The following is a 19,325-nucleotide window of genomic DNA, read 5'->3' on the forward strand; positions in this document are numbered from 1 at the left end:
TTCTCTACTTTCAGTTATTCACTGCATCGTAAGGACAAACATATTTTGTCAGTTCTAAGTATATTTTTAAGAGTGATCAAATAATGAATTTATTGTAATAAACATACTGGTGACGTACTCCATTTTATTGCCTATTCTTGGCCAAGGACCATCTGATCTCTCTAACGGCCTTCCCGTCACAATGAGGGACTACATACAAAAAATGCTTTCTTTAAAAAAAGGTTTATTGACAACAAAAGACTGTTCAGGATATTCCAAAATGACCAGTAAATGTATTAAATGCTTCTTAGTTTAAATGCTAGTGCCCTCAGTGGTCCAAACATACATTGACAGAAAGCAGTGAAAACGTGCAGACAAATGTCAATTCACAACAGCCACTAAAAAAGAAAGAAAGAAAGAAAGAAAAATGCCATGAAAAAATGCTTAGATGAATAAGGCGTGATACGCCATTAAAAAAAAGTAAGAAAAACATCTGTGATAACAATGACAATCTGATACATCTTCATTTGAAATTGTTATGTATGGCTAAACAAGTGCTTTCATTTCAAGAAGACTTGAGGCTGTTGATATACAAACCTTTTGAAAGGTTTTGCTACACTACGCTACACATTTAACCAGGATATCCCAGCATAGACCAGCACCAAAACACAACATAACGCTGGTCTTGTTGGTGACCAGCAAGACCGGCGCATGTTGTGTTTTGGTCCTGGTTTTGGTACTGGTCTGTGCTGGGTTTTCCAGCAGGCTGTACAGTTCAGTCTAACGTTATCGAGGTTTAGCGTGCCGTACGCGTATTTTGGCCCTCACGATATGCCGTAGTAGGAAAGATGGCGACCGTGGCACTGGTTAGCCGTCCTGCGAGTGTCCTTCCGAGGATTTCAAGTGAGTACTGTCAACACAGTGGGTATTTGATAATGACACAGATATGGTAGAAGATAATATTTTTAATTCACATATTTACACAAGTACTATAGTAACACAGGTTAATAGTTAGACCACACAGTCGGTTCGAGTGACCTTGCTAACAGGCTCGGCTAGGTAGCAACCTGCTAGCAAGGGCTTTTGCTAGCTAACGTTAGAGGCTCATATTTAGACCGGTAAATAATTCTGCCATTATGAGTTCCACCACCTGACCATGTAACCAACTCTGTCACTTCTTGGTTAGCGTTAATGAAGAAGGATAATGTTAATGCGATATGTTAGACTAATTTTTACTTCCAGTGGCCGACTTTAACGTGACGTCCGTTATAGTGGCTCAAAACATTCGCTTTTCCACAAAAATGATAGTCATCAGTGTCATCATAGGTTGTCATTCTGGAAGCCTAACAAAGATTGAAATGCCGACTATGTGTTTGGTTGTTTTAGTGTAATAAGCACTGAAAATAATGACGCTGTCAATAAGTGCCTGTACAGTGACACTAAGTTAGTGTTAGTTCCTGTCCGCTAACGGTATACGGATCACATCAACTTTGATTTGTTATTATTATTATTAGTAGTAGTAGTAGTAGTCTACCGTCTACCGTTTATGGTTCCTGATAGGAATTGTATCATTTGTTGGAAAGCATCCAGCCCTTGACGATGTCTTATTGCTATTGTGTTGCAGACTTGGTCAGTGCACACAGTAATTTCCCTTAGACTGTAGGTAGTTTGTCGTGTGTGGACTAGAGATGGAGTGAAGTACAATATAATCAAAGCAGAAAATACAAAGAAATCGTTACACACGATATCACCTATTATCTGAATTATCTATACATTTAAATGTGGCTCGGGGGGTAGAGCCAGCGTCTTATTATTGCAGGGTCGCTGGTTCAGTTCCTCTGGTCTGCATGTCGAAGTGTCCTTGGGAAATATAATGAACCCCAAACTGCTCCTGATGTGCTGGTTGGCACCTTGCATGGCAGCCACTGCCATCAGTGTATGAGTGTATCTTTTAATTACTGTAGGTCACTTTGGACAAAATAGCATCTGTTCATTGCCCTAAATCACGTCATTCAATTCAAACAGCACAAAAAGCAATGAAACTAAAAACAGAAAAAGGAAACCAAAAAGAACATAGTAATGATGGGGGATTTATTACATAATTCAATTTAGTAACATGTACCTAAAATAAATACTCAATTCAGTGTCTTAACTCTTGACGGGGTGTCCCTCTCTTCTCAATAGGCGGCTGCTCTCCTGCTGTGTTTTCAGCCGCTGCTGTTACCACAGTCCAGCAGAGGAAGCTGCACCATGCTGTTATCCCCAGAGGGAAAGGAGGACGCTCCTCCTCCAGTGGAATAGCTGCAACAGTGTTTGGTGCCACCGGTTTTCTGGGTCGATATGTGGTCAATAGGCTGGGTGAGTTTGAAAATGATAGCATGTTTGAGACCCCTGCTTTCTGAGTTTATGCTTATGGACAGCACACCCTGTGTCCCAATATCCCACATGAGCTCTCATCACAAATTGAGTACAATCTTATATCATAATGCTGTCTGAGATGGTGTCAGCATCTACTCCCATTTAGGTCTCACTCTAAAGTTGTTTGATTGTTGGGAGTAATGTGATGTATGTATTGATGATGTATTGAATTCACTGCTGCAAAATTATCATGGCATATGGGGTTATCATTAGCTTACTGTGATTTGAATTCAGTAATTCATGGCTATTTAGTGGTAGACACAGACAGTGATATTCAAGCACAGGTTGTTCAGGGTGATTAGTATCTGTTATAAATATGATATTTTTTAAGTATTTCTGCCATGAATTTCCAGGTTACCCTAAACCACTCCCTGTATGTGTGATATACTGATCATTTGCAGGTCGGATGGGCTCTCAGATTATAGTCCCTCACCGCTGTGATCAGTACGATGTCATGTACCTCAGGCCCATGGGTGACCTTGGACAGATCATTTTCATGGTAAGATGCATCTAGAGGATGACAGGATCTTGCTGAAATGTTTCAACACTCCTGCAAGGTGGAATCCTTAATCTGCATGTATTTACAGTATATGTTTAAAGCCTTAATTGAAATGCATCTTTCCTGCTGCAGGAGTGGGATGCCAGGAACAAAGACTCCATTAAACAGGCTTTGGAGCACTCTAATGTTGTCATCAACCTAGTGGGCAGAGAGTGGGAGACAAGGTATCAACTGAAAAAAATTCTTAAGACATTCGATTTATGTTATATTATGTTGTTCACTTGGAACAGTTTTTTCATTTAAGATGACTTGAAGATGCTAGTATAGAAATAATACATAAGCATTTACATTCACACAAGTATTTTCCCTTTTTCTGTGTAAAGGAACTATCGCTTTGAGGATGTCTTCGTGTCCATCCCTCAGCAGATCGCCAAGGCAGCCAGAGAGGCCGGCATCACAAAGTTCGTCCACATGTCACACCTCAACGCTGACATCCGCAGCCCGTCCAAATACCTGAGGAACAAGGTAGAGGGCTGCTGTATCTCCTCTCTTAGATGTCTATCCATGTTTCTATTGTACAGTTTATACGTTAAAAGAGTAAAGGACGTTCTTCTGTATAAATAATAGCTAAGCCTATAAATAATATCACAACATTTTTAGCCAATATAATGATACAATATATGGCTTGATATTTTGAAATCTCATTTATAGCCCGTACATACTCATTTAAATCTAAACTATACACATTATTATTATTATTATTATTATTATTATTATTATTATTATTATCCCACTAGGGGGAGACAAAAACTTATCGTTCACCAGGTGCAGCTGCTGGCCAAAACACTGCAATCTCTTCCACTTAGACAGGCTCACTATTTGAATAGGCAAGGTCATTGCCCATAGAATTTCCAGTTGTGAGAATGCTCACTATAGTTATAGTGAGCAGCTGATAGCAGAAGAATTGTCCGTAAGAGGGAAATACTGAGAAACATGATGCATCTTAAAATGACTTACTTATTACAGTTTGTTTGTGATGTAGCCAGTTACTACATCCCATGTACACTAAGCTGCAAAACATCAAGTATATGGAGTATCCTTAACAGCTTGTATAAATGTGTGTATAATGTCTCCTTACAGGCTGTAGGAGAGACAGCAGTGAGGGATGAGTTTCCTGATGCCATCATCATGAAGCCCTCTGAGATTTATGGGAGGGAGGATAGATTCTTCAACTATTACGCAAGTAAGACAGTTGAATGTGCGCCTGGAATCACCTGCCTTCTAAAGGCACACTGTGTTAATATCAATTGTTATCACTCACTGGACACTCAATAAAATGTAATTGTAAATCTATATATAATTGTATATAGAAGAGCAGGGTTCTCCCCAGATGGTGGAATAACGGAGCTGTGCCGCTATACTGCTAGCTCAGCGCCACTATACTCATTTTGATCGTTAGCTTTATAGTGAGTGTTTGTGGTCTGCCGTGGTGTTCTCGTAGGAAAAAAGCAAACCCCAGCACCCCCCCACGTGATGAGGAGTGCCGTTCTCCTGGGAGAACCCTGAAGAAACTTTTTCTATTGCTAAAATCATTCTTCCACAGTATTAAAATATTCCTGTTTAGCACAAACAGTTAACCATCTAACCTGTATAAAGCTCATATGAGGCTTTAATCCTTTTTTTCAGACATGCGCTGGTTTGGCAATGCTATTCCACTCATCTCCAATGGAAAGAAGACTGTGAAGCAGCCTGTTTATGTAAGTTTGCTCAAAGGATACAGCCATTCTAATATTTTTACTTTTTATAAATTCGAAGTACCCAAAGCCATTTGTAAAATATGATTGGCAGTGTGACTGGTAGAATTAACATTCAAACGTGTATGTGAATGTTTACGATGCCAGGACAGCAAATACAAATAAGTTAGCAGCTCCTATTCTGTGTTTGGTGCCTTCATGTCTTTTTATTCCTCCTCAGGTGGTGGATGTGGCCAAGGCTATCATCAATGCTGTCAGAGACCCTGATGCTAACGGAAAGACATATGCACTAGTTGGGTAAGTGGTCAACACCTGTGCCAACAGTTGGAAACATGAAACACAAAGAATGTAGACATCGCAAAGAAGATTTTGAACCATAATTCGTACGGAAGAAGAAAGTAATTTTGCTTCAGGCATGAAAATAGCTTGATAAGTACATTTTAGGGGAAAACAAAATGCATGTCACTAGCTGTAGCATCATCCTCAATTTTATGTGCTCATTGAAAAAATAATTTCTTAGGTCATAAGTGTATGTGTGTATGGAAACATTGAGTCAGGATGTGTTGGTCCCTTGTTCATGCCCCAGATTTGTATTCTTAGTGAGCACAAATTTACATGGATGAGGATTTTCCCTCATTGTTTTACCCTGTTTCTCTTGTTGTCCAGCCCCAACCGTTACCTCCTTCATGACCTGGTAGAGTACATCTATGCTGTGGCACACAGACCTTTTGTGCCCTACCCTCTGCCCCGTCCATTCTATCAGTAAGTGCTTTATAAAGACAAGTTATCTGTCATGTAACTGACTCAAGCAATCAACCACAGAGAAGATACACTGCAAAAGATTGAATTGATTGAATTTTAGGTTCATGTGTGTTATGAAAACCCAGATGGGTTTGAGCTTTACACAGATCCTGTTTCACAGGGTACCCCACGTTTGTGGAGTACATGTGCTGATTGAACTTTTTATTCAAACAAAGTAAACCCATCAAAACATTCCCCTACAGAACCACTTCTTACCAAAAACGTTACAAGGGTGCAGTTGTTTTATACCACTGTACAGTCATGTGATAGCTTCTGTTTTTTCTTCTCAGCCTTGCTGCTCAGATGTTCTCAATGAACCCATTTGAGCCCTGGACAACCCCAGACAAAGTCGAAAGGGTAAACAAACCAACAATTTGCGAGAACCTTGCTCTGCACCTGTAAGTGTTGACCCTCTCATCAGGAAGCAAATTCTAATTCTATACTGCCTTCTTAATTTCTAGTTTCATGCAACAGACCTGAAGTATCCAGGACTTCCTGGTCTGGAGGATCTTGGGATCACTCCTTCCACTGTAGAACAAAAGGCTATTGAGATTCTACGTCGCCACCGCAGATTCCGTTTTCTGGAGGCTGACCTGGATGAGACGAAGCCAGCCAAGACTGTCAACTATTAAACGACCTGGCGACAACTTCCCAACATCAGCCAGAGGATAGTCCCTCTGATTGCTCTTTAACTATATTCTGTACATAAATAAAAAAAAAAGATGTCCTCTAGAGGTTTTCTTGTTTTTATTTTATGACATGTTGCCATTAAAATGTCTGTAGATATTGTGACCATTCTCCAGTTCTTCATCTCAATTGGACTTACGCTTTATGACTTTACTACACGTTTATCATAGCTGTAAAAAATCAGCCGAGGCACACCTTCAAGGTTGTGTGTCATGCTGTCATGATTCTAAACCCTGCGGCTGTCTGTAGGAAAAATGCACTTGGCTAGGATTAATAAATATTAGTTAGTTTTAATTGAACAGTGGGGTGAAGTTTAGGTTCAGATCTCAATACAGCTGAAAAATGTAACAGCACTTACAAAAAGCTGATGAAGCCTACGCAGGTCTGCAAAGCTAAATCACGACAAATTCCAAGTTCAGATGCTTGAAGCTTATATCATATAATCAATCAAAAAATAAAACTGAAAAACAAAAAGTGAGTCAGGTAAGAAATTATACCATCTACAAAGACAATTTGTAAAATAAATAAAAGCAAGATCATAATCTTAACTGAAAAATGTGTTCAGTGTGTACACTACAATACTGCCATTAATGAACATTTATATGTATCCACATAGAATCAAGCTATCATTAATGCAAGATGATTTCATATATTTGGAGCATGTTTACATGGACTGTGATTGAAAGCCATAAAATAAGTTCAGAATGGGGGCAGGTGAGAGCCTTGTAGACAGTAAATACTTAGGTGTACTTTGAAACCTCTATTATATTGTTTGCTTGATGGTGTCAAATTTCCACCTCTCCACCTTCAAGTCACTACGGGGAAATAATCATGTACTGTAGCATTCTTTAAATGCAGTGTACTGGCTATGTTCCCCCTGGAGCCATATAAAACCATGCTCTTTTGATTTTAACCATGCATGTGTGAAAATAATGTAAAACTAAAGTGGGAAGTGATATAGTCATTTAGGCTGCACAAGCCAAGTAGTGTTATCTTTGAGATAAGATTTTGTGGAGCAATAATATTGTGAGAGCTTGAGCAGTCAAGTGTGGAACTGCTGGCACAGAGGACATGATGACATTGAGCCTTCAGGAGAAACCACAATGAAGGCATATCTGCGAAAAGCTGGAATTATTGCACCGGCTTTACTCTTCATATACATTTTCTTCTACGTGACAAGTTGGAGAGCAGGCAAGTCATTTCCAGAAGGACCCACAGATCAAGAGCTTGTGAGGAGGAAACTGGACCAGATTGAACAGACCCTAAACAATCTGGGTGAGTAGTGATTCACCCGCAACTTTGAAAGACTTATTACATATTGTTGATATACATCAAAGATCTGAAGTTTTTAAATGGGTGACAAGTAATAAAAGAGGAAGACATGATAGATTACTCCACAAGCACAAACAAGTCCTGCAGCTGAAAGAGATTGCAGATTTTAAATAAATGTAGTTGACTGCAATTTAATCAAGTCAAAATTAAGGCTCAAAACGTTTTGGAGGATGCAACATTTTAAAAAAAAGACACCAGACACAAGGTAAACAATTAAACAAGTGTCATTAAATTATTCCCAAAAGCAAACTAGGGACAAACAAAGGGGCTGAAGATCCCAGACCAAAAGGAACAAAAGATGGGAAGATGCTGGACCACACAGTGAGCCATCGTCACCTGCGTCTCCCACTAAACTACCTAAATGGAAACTACTCCTAAAACAAACAAAAAAGATGAATAACAACCACCGGCACACAACAAACTAAAATAACATAACCTCAGCACCTAACCGTGCATGGAGGTTAAGACACAAACATGCTTGTACAGAGAACAAAAAAAGGTGAGGAGCGAACACTCCTCACAAGTGTGCTGCAGCTCGTGTGTGATCTTCATGCTCACCTCTCCCTGCACGCTCTGCCCTCTCATCACCTCCCCCACTCCACCGGAGCACTGATTACACTCAGGTAGGGAGGGAGGAGGGAGGAATCACACACACTAGTTTTTTCTACCATGTAGCTTCTGTATTGTCGACTGTCTGTAGAACATTCACTTCACAGCAGAGGCCTGATTGACAGTCTAAACATCTCATGCTGGGTGACCTCATTTCACTGTTGGAGGTATTGGACTAGACATCACTGACTGTTTTTGACTTCAGCTCTTTAGAGAGGCTTCATCTACACCAGCATTCTGTTTAATGTGAGGGTTACGAATTCATTATTTATTTTATTTTTTTTTTATTCATTTTTATTGCTGAACAGAACAGGACTATAGCTTACACATTTTAGCAAACTGAAAAGTGTAGTAAGTGAGTCTGGAGAAAGAAAACTGACTGTCAAATACCAACACTTAAAGCCCCAAAGAGCCAATATTTGATGACATGGGAATGAGATACAAGTCATTCTTTCTCCAGAATTGCTGACGCACAGAAGCTTCAGTAAAGAAGTACAAACAAAAGAAAGAGGATGATTAATGATGGAGATATTACATGCTCTTTAACATCCTTCGGTTGACAGTTACTACATGTGTTTAATTAGTTAGCCTTTTACTTACGTCACAAACTGGTTCAATGTATGTGACAAAGCGGGAAGACAAGTCAGGATTTAAGTGTGAATGTAGTGTGTGGGTGAATGAGGTGTGTGTGCTGCTGTGGAATGCCATAGAAAACACCCAGAGAGAGAGAGAGAGAGAGAGAGAGAGAGAGAGAGAGAGAGAGACAATGTGATACAAAAGCTGGCATTTATAACTTTGGTAGAAGCCTGGCCAGGTGTCAGCACCTCACCCTAACATACCTCCCTGACTGCCAGCTCCTGCAGGAAGTGATCAGCTGCATCATGGCAAGCATTAAGGGAGGCATCGTAACACTTAAGTAAAAGGATAAGTGCCCCAGTATACTGTATATAATATTTCCATCCAAGTTAAAATTCAATATTCAAGAGATCCAGTTATCCTGTCCACAAAAGACATGAATGGACATGAATTCCCTCCAATCTGGATAAAAAAACGTCTCTAATGGCTCGTTCAGACTGAACATAACAAAACAGAAATATATGCAAACGCACAAGAATACAGCTTCTAAATTTAACAGTCGATAGTATTTCAAATTGAGTGAAACTATTTTTGCGCATCACAAAGCTTTATGATCCTACTTCAAAAACACAGCAACAAACCAGGAGAGAAACTGAGGGAAAAGACAAAGAATGGGAGATTCTGGTAAGTTTTGAAATCAGTCATTGACTGAAGTGAACTCAAGTGAACTCAACTGAATATTCAATATTCCAGTAGAACAGTTCAGAAGTCAAATTATCAAGAAATGTAAGGCAAAACTTTGCTGCATACACATCTTGTGAATGTGAAGGATAGAAAACTAGGGGGCTAGATGTTGTATATTACATTTGATTTGACTAAGCAAAGCAGTATGCACCTTGCAGCACTGACAAACTTTCCAAGACTTTCAATTTCAAAACAAATTTTAACCTCTACCGAGAGACCAGTAGAAGGGATAACTGAATAACACTGCTCATCATTTCCATTTCCAACCTCTTCTTTCTTTTTATGAACACAATCCACTAAAGCAAAGCTGATAGAAGTCTCTGGTCAGAAGAGCAATGGACTTTTACCTAAGCTGGACCAACAAACACTGAAGAATGCAGTGCCAAAATTATATCCAAACTCCATCCTGTTTGAGAACTGGGGTAATGGTCTGCCCGAGGAGGAACAGAAGGAGGCGGAAGGTCTGTTTCAGATTTATGGATACAATGCCTTCCTGAGTAACCAGCTGCCACTAGACAGGAAGCTGCCAGACACAAGAGACCACAGGTATCTTTGTCCATATCCTGACATTTGCCTTCACTTGATTTGTAGAATCGTTTTCCAAATGCCTTCTCTAAATGTTCCAAAGATATATCTAGCCAGAAATACTTAAATTTGACACACCCTTTTCCAGCTCATGCCGGCTCAAACGCTCACAACACTTCACAGCACATGATGCAGCATGTAAAACATCTAGGCAAATGATGGCATCCTTTCAGTCGCTCTACCTGCAGTTCAGTCCCCTCGAACAACTTGTGACCGACACTTTTACACCTGTCACTTCATCTCACACCATTCAGGTGTCTGACGAAGAATTATCCCAAGGACCTTCCAACCATCAGCGTGGTACTGATCTACATAAACGAGGCTCTTTCTATCATTAAAAGGGCAATAAGAAGCATCATCACACACACTCCAAAGCACCTACTGAAAGAGATCATTCTGGTAGATGACCACAGCACTTACAGTGAGTTTAATTGAAAATGTGTCCGTGTTCACATCTACATCAAACACTTTTGTTGAGTGTAATCCATTTGTTGAGTATTTAGATGATCTAGCTGTTTATCTAGCTGTTATTGTCACGTGTACTCCTTTATTTATAGATTTGACTGTGGGCTACATTTTCAGATGACCTTCGAAAACCGTTAAAAGATTACATAGGTCAGATTCACAGTGAGAGACCTGGACTCATTAAGCAAGTGCGGCATACTCGACAAATGGGCTTGTCCCAGTCCCGGATTTCAGGTTGGGAGCGTGCCACCGCGGATGTTGTGGCCATTTTGGATGCCCATATTGAAGCCACAGTGGGATGGTATGTACAGGTTTTAAATTAAGTTGTAAATTTCAGAGAAACAACGTGTACATGAAGTGCTGTGACGTTAAATTCCTTCTCTGCCTCAAGTTTACCTCCCCCTCTTGAGGTGATTGTTCCGTTTCCTTTTTTCGTTCTACCTTCCAGGGCAGAACCTTTGCTGGCCAGGATCAAAGCTGACAGGACTGTGGTGGTGTCCCCTGTGTTTGATAAGGTCCATTTTGATGACCTACACGTGGAAAGATATATACCAGCTTCTCATGCCTTTGACTGGGCCTTGTGGTGCATGTACGAGTCCTTCAGTCCACAGTGGGAGAAGATGGCGGATGAATCACAGCCTGGGAAGTATGTGGAACAAGCAGTGTTTTATTTAGCCATTTAACTGTGTGGGCTGATTAGGTCAGACCTCACCTAGAATAGTTTGTTTAGTCATTTTGACTGTGATTCAAGAATTTTAATTTAGACACTTACACAAAGGAGCATCCAGCTATTTTAGATCCTATGAAACATATTTACACATTTGCAGTAAGGAATAATTTTTCCTTAAAATAACAATTTTAAAACAATATGATGGCACACTGATTTGTAACAGGGAGAAAGGGTCACTGTCATTCCCACTCTGCGCCCTGAAGACTTATTCTTACTCAATCCAATCCAAGTACACTTCTGCAAACCAAAGACATGTTGCAATTTTACATTTATTTAGGTTTCAGCACTGTGCTCATACTCCATCTAGGTTTAGGCACAAAAACACTTGGTAAGGATTAGAAAAACATCATGTGTTGGCCTAAAATACCCATATTTGCTACCATAAATACAGCTGGAAATTGTCCTAATAATTCACTGAAACTGGATCATATTTCACGTAGAAAAGGTTTTCTCGCTGATGTCCTCCAGCTGCTCTGTCTTAACTCTAAATGATTTAGAGAGTTTCCTGATGGAGGGATGGCTTTATTAGTTGCTAAAGTAAGGGCTTTTAATTGTAGTCGCCATTAGCTAGTTAGCCAAGTTAGCTGTGCATTTAGATAACACTGCATACAGTGAACTGGAGGCTCGGATCACTAGGAGACTGTTGGCATTTACTGTACACCGCTAGCACAGAAGCTTTAGGCCATCAGGGGAGGCTTTCGGGCCCTAAGTAAGGAATGCTGGCCCGGGACAATGCTGGAATGTGAGCCAGAATGGCCCCTTGCGAGCAACGCAACTATGCTCAGCAGCCTCTTCAGATATCCAAATGTATAAAGGTAGCACATACACAGATCTTCAGGGCACAGTTGACAAGCCTCGATTTCACTGATTTATTCTGGCCATGTTAAGGCCAGGGCTTCATTTGTGCCAGATCTTGCTGGAACCTCTCGGATTCAAACCAGCAAATTCCTATAACACTGATGTTATCTGTCCTGTCCATCTTTTCTTGTCCACTGAAAAATCACTTGTTTGCCCATTTTGCAGGCATTGTAAATATGATTTTAAAAAGAAATAGAGGGCTGTCACTGAACTTGGTTTCTTGCCCTGCTGATCTTTGTAGGTGTCTGTACATTGGTCAGTCTCAATTTTAATTTGCATATTGAGCACTGGTAACAGATTTCTGATGTAGGCCACTGGATGCAAATGTAAGCATGTTACATGTTACAGATGAACAGATCTGTCCTGATCCGTGTGTGTGCTACATTTATACCTTTGGGTATTCAGCAGTTGGAACATATGGATGGGATTAGCACCAGAATATGAAACACTGGCAACGTGCATCCATTACAGCATTTTCTCTATAGGACTTCGTAGCTAAACATCAATGTGTTAAAAGGCAGCACAAATGTTAGAGCATTAGTTGTACTACCGTAATGTTTGTTTTGGACAGGAGTCCCTCTGTGATGGGAATCTTTGCAGCAGACAGACACTTCCTTGGAGAAATTGGTGGGCTGGATGGTGGAATGAAAGTTTACGGTGGAGAAAATGTTGAACTTGGGATTCGTGTGAGTAGTAGCCAACACTGTTAAGTCATTTATTTTTGAAAAATAAATAACATGGAGGAGGGTTTAAATCATCAAAAGTTTAAGATTTGCTTAATCGCTAATGATACCATCTGTGTCTTGACTGCCCAGGTGTGGCTGTGTGGAGGAAGTGTAGAGGTTGTGCCTTGCTCCAGAATAGCTCACATTGAGAGGGCACACAAACCGTATGCACTTGATCTTACTCCTGCTGTGAGGAGGAATGCCTTGAGGGTTGCAGAGATCTGGCTGGATGATTACAAGAAGAACGTGTTTATATCCTGGAACCTTCCTCTTAAGGTTGACACAGTGATTGTTTTTACAGTCTCAATTAGTAATACGCTACATAAATAAAAAAGCTCATCAAGGCTGGCATCTTTAATGTTAATGTGCACTGACACACTGGCTGTTGGGAGAAGTTGTTCAGCTTGTCGGGTCACGCCTCAACAGGTTAAACGTGCTCATCAAGTCAGTAAGAAATCTATAAAAATGTCCAGGAGCGTCACACGATGTAAGGAAGTGCATTTTCCATTACAGCTAAACTGTCCATGGCCATGTTTTACTCCATTAGACAACTGTCTCTTTTCTCCTGGAAAGCTTTTTAAATTTTAAAATATTATCCTATAGGACACTAAACTCATAGTCATTAGAATTTGGCAACGATCTGCCATTCATCCATATGCTCATTGTGTTTAAAACTGTCAAAATATTGTCACCAAATATGGCCTTCTACACTACCCTTTACAGCTGCAGAGGTAACAAACTTTTTACATAGCAGATATTGTGACATGTAACATGATCCTTTCCTGCTTTGACAAGTCAAATTGTCTGTTGATAGTAGCAACAAGACACAACATGTTTATCAGCACTGCTAAAAGATGCTACTGATATATTCAGCTTTATGAAAATGAGATTTACTGTTTTAGATTAATGTATATTTCACTACAGGTTTGTATTTTTCATGCCTGGGAAACACTTTATAATCACTGTCATAAATACATGTAAATTTATATAACTTCAGTCAATAATTACCTGACTGTTAAACAATTAAATGCTTTATAAACAATCTATTAAGCAAATGGAAAGCTTAAAAACTCAAAACTAAAATGTAATTAACTTCAAATGCATTATTTCTAAATGATGGGTATAATGAGTGTTACTCCTGCATCTTCTAATATGTGCATAACACACAGAATCATGGAATCGATATTGGTGACGTATCCAAGAGGAAGAAGCTCAGAGAACAGCTGAAATGTAAACCTTTCAAGTGGTACCTGGACAATGTTTACCCAAGTCTGGAAACATGGGATAACGTCTTGGGTTATGGTGTGGTAATGGCCATTTTCACTCATCCATTTACTGATGGAACAGTTTACATTTAAATATATTGTATTAGCGTGCATGAAGTATTACAGTCATACAATAATACAGTCTGTTCAGGGCTGTATTTAATTAGTTCCATCTTCATTGGATATACTCACTGTTTAACATTCTGTGGAAAAGCCTAAAGCATTCAACCATGCTAAATCATGACCGAACATTTTATAAAGCATATAAAACACAGTCAATGAATTTACACAGTGATAACAAAGAAATAACTCTAAACATGACACTGACCTTTTCAGATGAGGAACAGTCTTCTCAAGAGCAATTGCTTGGACCAGGGAGCCGTTCCAGGAAACATCCCCATCCTGTATGAATGCCACTTCCAGCAGCCACAGGTAATCTAAGAGCATGATCCCAAAAACTGACACTGAAATGATTTCCATAAATCAACATTTTAACTGAACTTTTATCCATTCAACAGCATTGCTACTACAACACAGATGGTGAAATCATCGTTGGGGGGCTTAAATCTCACAAATATAACAGTAACCGCTGCCTTGTTGACCCGGGCTCTGGTAGCACTCCCACTCTACATGAGTGTCCACTGGCAAAACTAGCCAAACTCTACATGCACTGGGACTTCAAACAAGTGAGACAGTACACTAGTACAGTGTATTTTTGGATGAGGTAGTAGCACCTATTATGAGGTGCCAAGGTCATAAATGGTCAGATGCTACATTTAGTTGCTTTAAAATGTTGTTGTGTTGGAGCATTTATGCTACTTTCTCATTTATTATCTCTCTTGAACAAACTCTTGCAGGGCCAAGCGATCAGAAACAAAGCAACAAACAGATGTCTTGAGGTCGCCCAGGGAGAAAACTCTTACTACCAGGTCATCATTCAGCAGTGCAGTGGACAGAGCTGGACGTTTGAGCATCTCGTCACAAATTTTTAGGTTTAATTCTTAAACTGAATTCATCATGTATTGATCTCATTTTATTTATTTTTTTTCCTGATTCACCAAATATTAAAACCTAAACTGCCCACTAACCCTTCTAAATATTTAAAGGGGCTCTACATAAAAACGTTATAGTAATTTACATGAACCAATCATATGTGAACAGACTGTAATGTGATGTGAAACATTAGTCTCTCTTGTTGGCAACAAAGTTCCACAGAGCCCCTTTCATTTTCAACAGAGGTCAGTCCAACTGATCTGGGCACATTTCTCAAAGTACACTTCTGTGCACTCTCCCACAGAGGACCTGTTCAGTACAGTTCATTGTCAAAGGTTATGTAGGGGCAGGGATCACTGAAAGAGTTAATATTATTTGTATAGCACTTCAGGTTCAATAGCTACAACACAACTCCAAATCATACCTCGGCACAAAATGTGTAAAACTGTGCTCCAGCCTGTGTCCATGCACAGGGTAAGGGGGTATACTGTAGTGGATGAATATTTGAAATCAAATGTGCCGATCCAACACAGATTAATAGGTATCCTCAGTTATTTCTGACAAATGAATTCAATCAGGTTAAATTTGGTGCTGTTTCCTACAAGTTAACACTATGTTGGTTTATATTTCCTGTATTCATTGTGTCTTCATGTTGTTCACATTGTGTATCCTGACCCATATATCCCACGTGAGTTAAAAGATGTTTGTTTCCTGTCAGACTGTGTCGTTTCATATCATGTCTTGTGAGATGAAAGCAACCACACCTCATTTTAGCGGCACACAATTTAGTTTATCTCAGTATTCAAGAAAGTAAAGATAGAAATGGTCATTTTCAGATTTTTTTCTCTTCAAAAGGTAACAAAGGGAAGTTGAAGAAGATGTTATGAATGTGTCAGATTTATAATTGCACTTAATGACTTCCACATGAACACAAACAGGTTTCCTGCTGTGCTCGTTGACTGGTAGAACAGGTCTGTTGAGTGGGAGGAGTTTGTGTTGCCTGTGAGGTTTTATTCTCTTGCAGGAACTCAATCAAGTAGGTGTATTATCAGCATGAGAGCTGTGTCGTTAAAGCAGCCATTCCTCATATTGGTGGGGATTGGACTGATCATATTTGTGAGCATCTCTCTAAGGAGTAAATATGAGTGCAGAGCGGTGGCCAACAAAGAGCTGGACACACCACGTCTGAGCAGGAATTTTTCTCTGGAAGCCAGCATTGACAGTATCTGTGAGTTGAGGCAATCATTCACCTTCGTCCAGTAGAAGATGTAAAAGTTGCTGTTTTTTTTGTCTTAATGAAGTGTAATTCATTCCTAACTACAAAGGAAGATGGAAGAAAGGCAGAAAAATTGACAAGGACAGAGAACTGAATAAGAAAATATTATTTATGTTAATTTAAATAATTAATATCAACATTTTTGACAGTTCATATTTTTTTTCTAACATCTGTTGCACTTTTTCTGACCCCGCTGTGCTATCTTATTCTTGAATACATATTACATAGTTTAAAATGGCTCATGGATATTCTCGTATTTTAGTTGACTGATGACTATCGCACCTTTCACCTGGAGAGGATCAGAGGCGATGATAGAGAGAGAGAGAGAGAGAGTATGTAAACTATGTATGCAACTTCAGGAAGTCCTTCATTTGAGGAGCTCTTCCATCACATATTTTCAGTCATGTTTGATAAATAAAACAAAAAAAACACTTGATCAAACGTTTAAAGGATGTTCTGTTGCTTGAATGTATTACAAATGTAATACGACAACAGGGAAACTGTATCATAATTGATGTAATCTATATCCTTATTTATAATAATAATGCTGACATTGTAATGTCACAGTCATGTGTCACTGACCTTGACATGAAAGCGGGGCAGGATTTGAAACAGTCACTCTAGGCAGATGCCTTTGTCCTCTTTGCCATTCGGCGGTTATATGTAAAGTGAGTGGATCCAGGAGATGACTGAGCAGGACGAGGCATCACCAAGTCGTGCCCGAGCCACACGACCTCCTGTCCACCATGGTGACCTGGAAGAGGGCAGGCCACACAAGATAATTAGTAATAGACAGAGAGAGGCATCAAGATTAACAGAAATATAGATATGAGGAGATAGTGAAGCAGAGGAGAGCAATGATCCAGCGGAGCCCAGGGTGTGACAATCCAGAACCATCAGTATTTCAAGGCAGCAGGAGCCCAGAAATGGTAGATGGTCCAAGCGGGCCGCGGTCCATCGGAAGGGAGCCTGAATGAAAGAGAAGAGGAGGAGAAAGAGAAGGGGAGGAGGGGCAGGAGGAAGCTATAGAGAGTGTAAAGAGTGATGCAGCTTACAGCTTGTGGGAACTGTAAAACAAAAACAAAGGTTAGAGAAAAGCGATATTGATCAGAATAAACATGTTGTTTTGTCGTCGGCAGCACAATGTAGATCTAGTACTATAGGAACTCATTGAGACTGACACCTAGCCACTGAAGAAGCTTACAGTTGATCTTAAGGGCTAATTAAACACTAAATCGAAGAAGTGAGTTTAGTTTAAAGGTGTCAACAGAACCAGGGTGTCTGATGTCAGCTGGGAGGTTATTCCATAGGAGAGGAGCCCAATAGGAAAAAGCCCTGCAGCCAGCTGACTTCTTCTTAATCCTGGGAACCATCAGGAGCCCTGAATTTTGAGAGCGTGATGCCCGAGTTGGAATATATGGTGTAATGAGATCTGACATGTACGACGGGGGCACGGCCGTGTACAGTTTTGTATGCAGCAGCACCTTAAAGTTTGATCTTAGATGTACTGGGAGCCAGTGCAGAGATGCTAAGATTGGTGTAATATGATCAAATTTTCTGGCTGCAGCATTCTGAACCATCTGAAGATGTTTAGTGCTCTCACGTGGAAGACCTGCCTAGACAAAACAACAGGAAACAGTGAAGAGGAAGGACCTAATTTTAGCTATATTGTGCAGGTGGTAGAAGGTGATCTTGGTCATATCTTTAATGTGCTGATCAAAAGAGAGTGTAGAATCAAAAGTAACACCTAGATTCTTGACGGTTGAACTTTGAGAAATAACACAGTTCTCGAGAGTTACTGTTACCTGATCAAGAAGGTATCTCTGTCTGGCGGGCATGATGACCAGCATCGCAGTTTTTTCTGAATTTAGGGGCAGGAAGTTTTCTGACATCCACTTCTTCACTGCATATAGGCAGGTCTCTAGTTTCGTGATTTGAGATTTGTCATCAGCTTTTATGGGCACATACAGTACATGTTGCAAGGGCCCCCCTCCTGGAGCCAGGCCCAGGAGAGGAGCCCCGTGGTGAGCTTCTAGTGGCCAGGCCTTAGGTGTTAGATGAGTCTGGAGAGGCTATGAGGAAGGACGTTTGGTCTGCCTGGAGATTTTGGCAAACCATCCAGCGACTCAGGAAGGGAAACCAGGGCTTAGCCCAAGCTGTGCTCAGCCGGGGAGGAGAACTGCTGACCCAAACTGGCGATATTGTCAGGAGAAGAAAAGATCACTTTGTGGAGCTCCTGAATCCAACTATCAAGTCCTCTGAAGTAGGACCAGAGTCTAAAGACTCAGGGGAATACTTGTTCATATAACTAGCAGAGGCTGCTGGGGTAGTAAAGAAGCTCCCCAGTGGCAAGGCGCCAGGGGTGGACAAGAATTGCTCTGAGACGCTGAAGGTTCTGAACATTGCTGGGCTGTCTTGGTTGACAAGCCTCTTCAGTGTAGTGTGGAGGTCTGGAACAGTACCTTTTGAGTGGCAGACTGGGATTGTGATTCTTGATGTAAGCGAACCGGAGTGTGTGCTCCAATTACCAGGATATCACACTGCTCAGCCTACCTGGGAAAGTTTACTGCAGGATGTTGGAATGGAAGCTGCAGCCAATTGTCGAAACTCGGATTCATGAGGAACAATTGCAAAGTCCTTTTTAACCCTTGGGGTCTTGCTGGGAGAGGCATGGGAGGTGTATAGGAGTTTGCGACCAGGTCCCCCGGGGCGTACTGCAGGGGGTACTGGGGGAGGAATAGGAACCAGGCTCTAAATTGCGTCACTGCTCTTTGCAGATGAAGTGGTTTTGTTGGCTTCTGCTGCCTATGATCTCCAGCAGGCACTAGTGCAGTTTGCAGTGAGAAGCAATCAGGATGACGGTCAGCATCTCTAACCTCTGCTGGAAAATGATAACCCTAACCCTAACCCTGCCCCAAGTGAAGGAGTTAAAGTATCACAGGATCTTGTTCACGTGTGATGGGAAAATGGAGTGGTACATGAACTGGAGGTTTGGTGCAGCGTCCACAGTATGGGGGCTGCTCCGGACC

The 19,325-nt window shown here is 40.6% G+C and overlaps 3 protein-coding genes across 3 annotated transcripts in view; all 3 read left to right on the forward strand.

The window, feature by feature from the left end:
- The first annotated feature begins 728 nt into the window (after positions 1–728).
- ndufa9a (NADH:ubiquinone oxidoreductase subunit A9a) lies at positions 729–6,183 on the forward strand. The gene is made up of 11 exons (XM_037106117.1): positions 729–882; positions 2,164–2,337; positions 2,799–2,896; positions 3,029–3,120; positions 3,280–3,421; positions 4,037–4,139; positions 4,583–4,653; positions 4,871–4,947; positions 5,317–5,412; positions 5,742–5,808; positions 5,913–6,183. The coding sequence occupies exons 1-11, from the start codon at positions 828–830 to the stop codon at positions 6,081–6,083; spliced, it is 1,146 nt and encodes a 381-aa protein (XP_036962012.1). The 5' UTR covers positions 729–827; the 3' UTR covers positions 6,084–6,183.
- Positions 6,184–7,009: 826 nt separating this feature from the next.
- On the forward strand, positions 7,010–15,737 carry LOC119023867 (probable polypeptide N-acetylgalactosaminyltransferase 8). The gene is made up of 11 exons (XM_037106113.1): positions 7,010–7,413; positions 9,702–9,945; positions 10,239–10,405; positions 10,567–10,750; positions 10,898–11,095; positions 12,609–12,723; positions 12,853–13,038; positions 13,932–14,069; positions 14,364–14,459; positions 14,546–14,713; positions 14,885–15,737. Exons 1-11 carry the CDS (start codon positions 7,242–7,244, stop codon positions 15,017–15,019), a joined length of 1,803 nt encoding a protein of 600 aa, XP_036962008.1. The 5' UTR covers positions 7,010–7,241; the 3' UTR covers positions 15,020–15,737.
- Positions 15,738–15,879: 142 nt separating this feature from the next.
- Positions 15,880–19,325, forward strand: part of LOC119023866 (probable polypeptide N-acetylgalactosaminyltransferase 8) — a 30,518-nt gene continuing 27,072 nt past the window's right edge. The window contains exon 1 of the mRNA XM_037106112.1: positions 15,880–15,958. The gene's annotated coding sequence lies outside the window, so the exon portion shown is untranslated. The remainder of the gene's footprint in view (positions 15,959–19,325) is intronic.

Source organism: Acanthopagrus latus, chromosome 8 (assembly GCF_904848185.1).
Source record: "Acanthopagrus latus isolate v.2019 chromosome 8, fAcaLat1.1, whole genome shotgun sequence".
NCBI lineage: Eukaryota > Metazoa > Chordata > Actinopteri > Spariformes > Sparidae > Acanthopagrus > Acanthopagrus latus.

Coding starts and splice junctions, on each gene's coding strand:
- ndufa9a (XM_037106117.1), top strand. CDS start 828: ATGGCGACCGTGGCACTGGTTAGCCGTCCTGCGAGTGTCCTTCCGAGG. Junction 3,121..3,279: donor GGCAGAGAGTGGGAGACAAG/GTATCAACTGAA, acceptor TTCTGTGTAAAG/GAACTATCGCTTTGAGGATG. Junction 4,140..4,582: donor ATTCTTCAACTATTACGCAA/GTAAGACAGTTG, acceptor CCTTTTTTTCAG/ACATGCGCTGGTTTGGCAAT.
- LOC119023867 (XM_037106113.1), top strand. CDS start 7,242: ATGAAGGCATATCTGCGAAAAGCTGGAATTATTGCACCGGCTTTACTC. Junction 12,724..12,852: donor ATGTTGAACTTGGGATTCGT/GTGAGTAGTAGC, acceptor TTGACTGCCCAG/GTGTGGCTGTGTGGAGGAAG. Junction 14,460..14,545: donor GCCACTTCCAGCAGCCACAG/GTAATCTAAGAG, acceptor TCCATTCAACAG/CATTGCTACTACAACACAGA.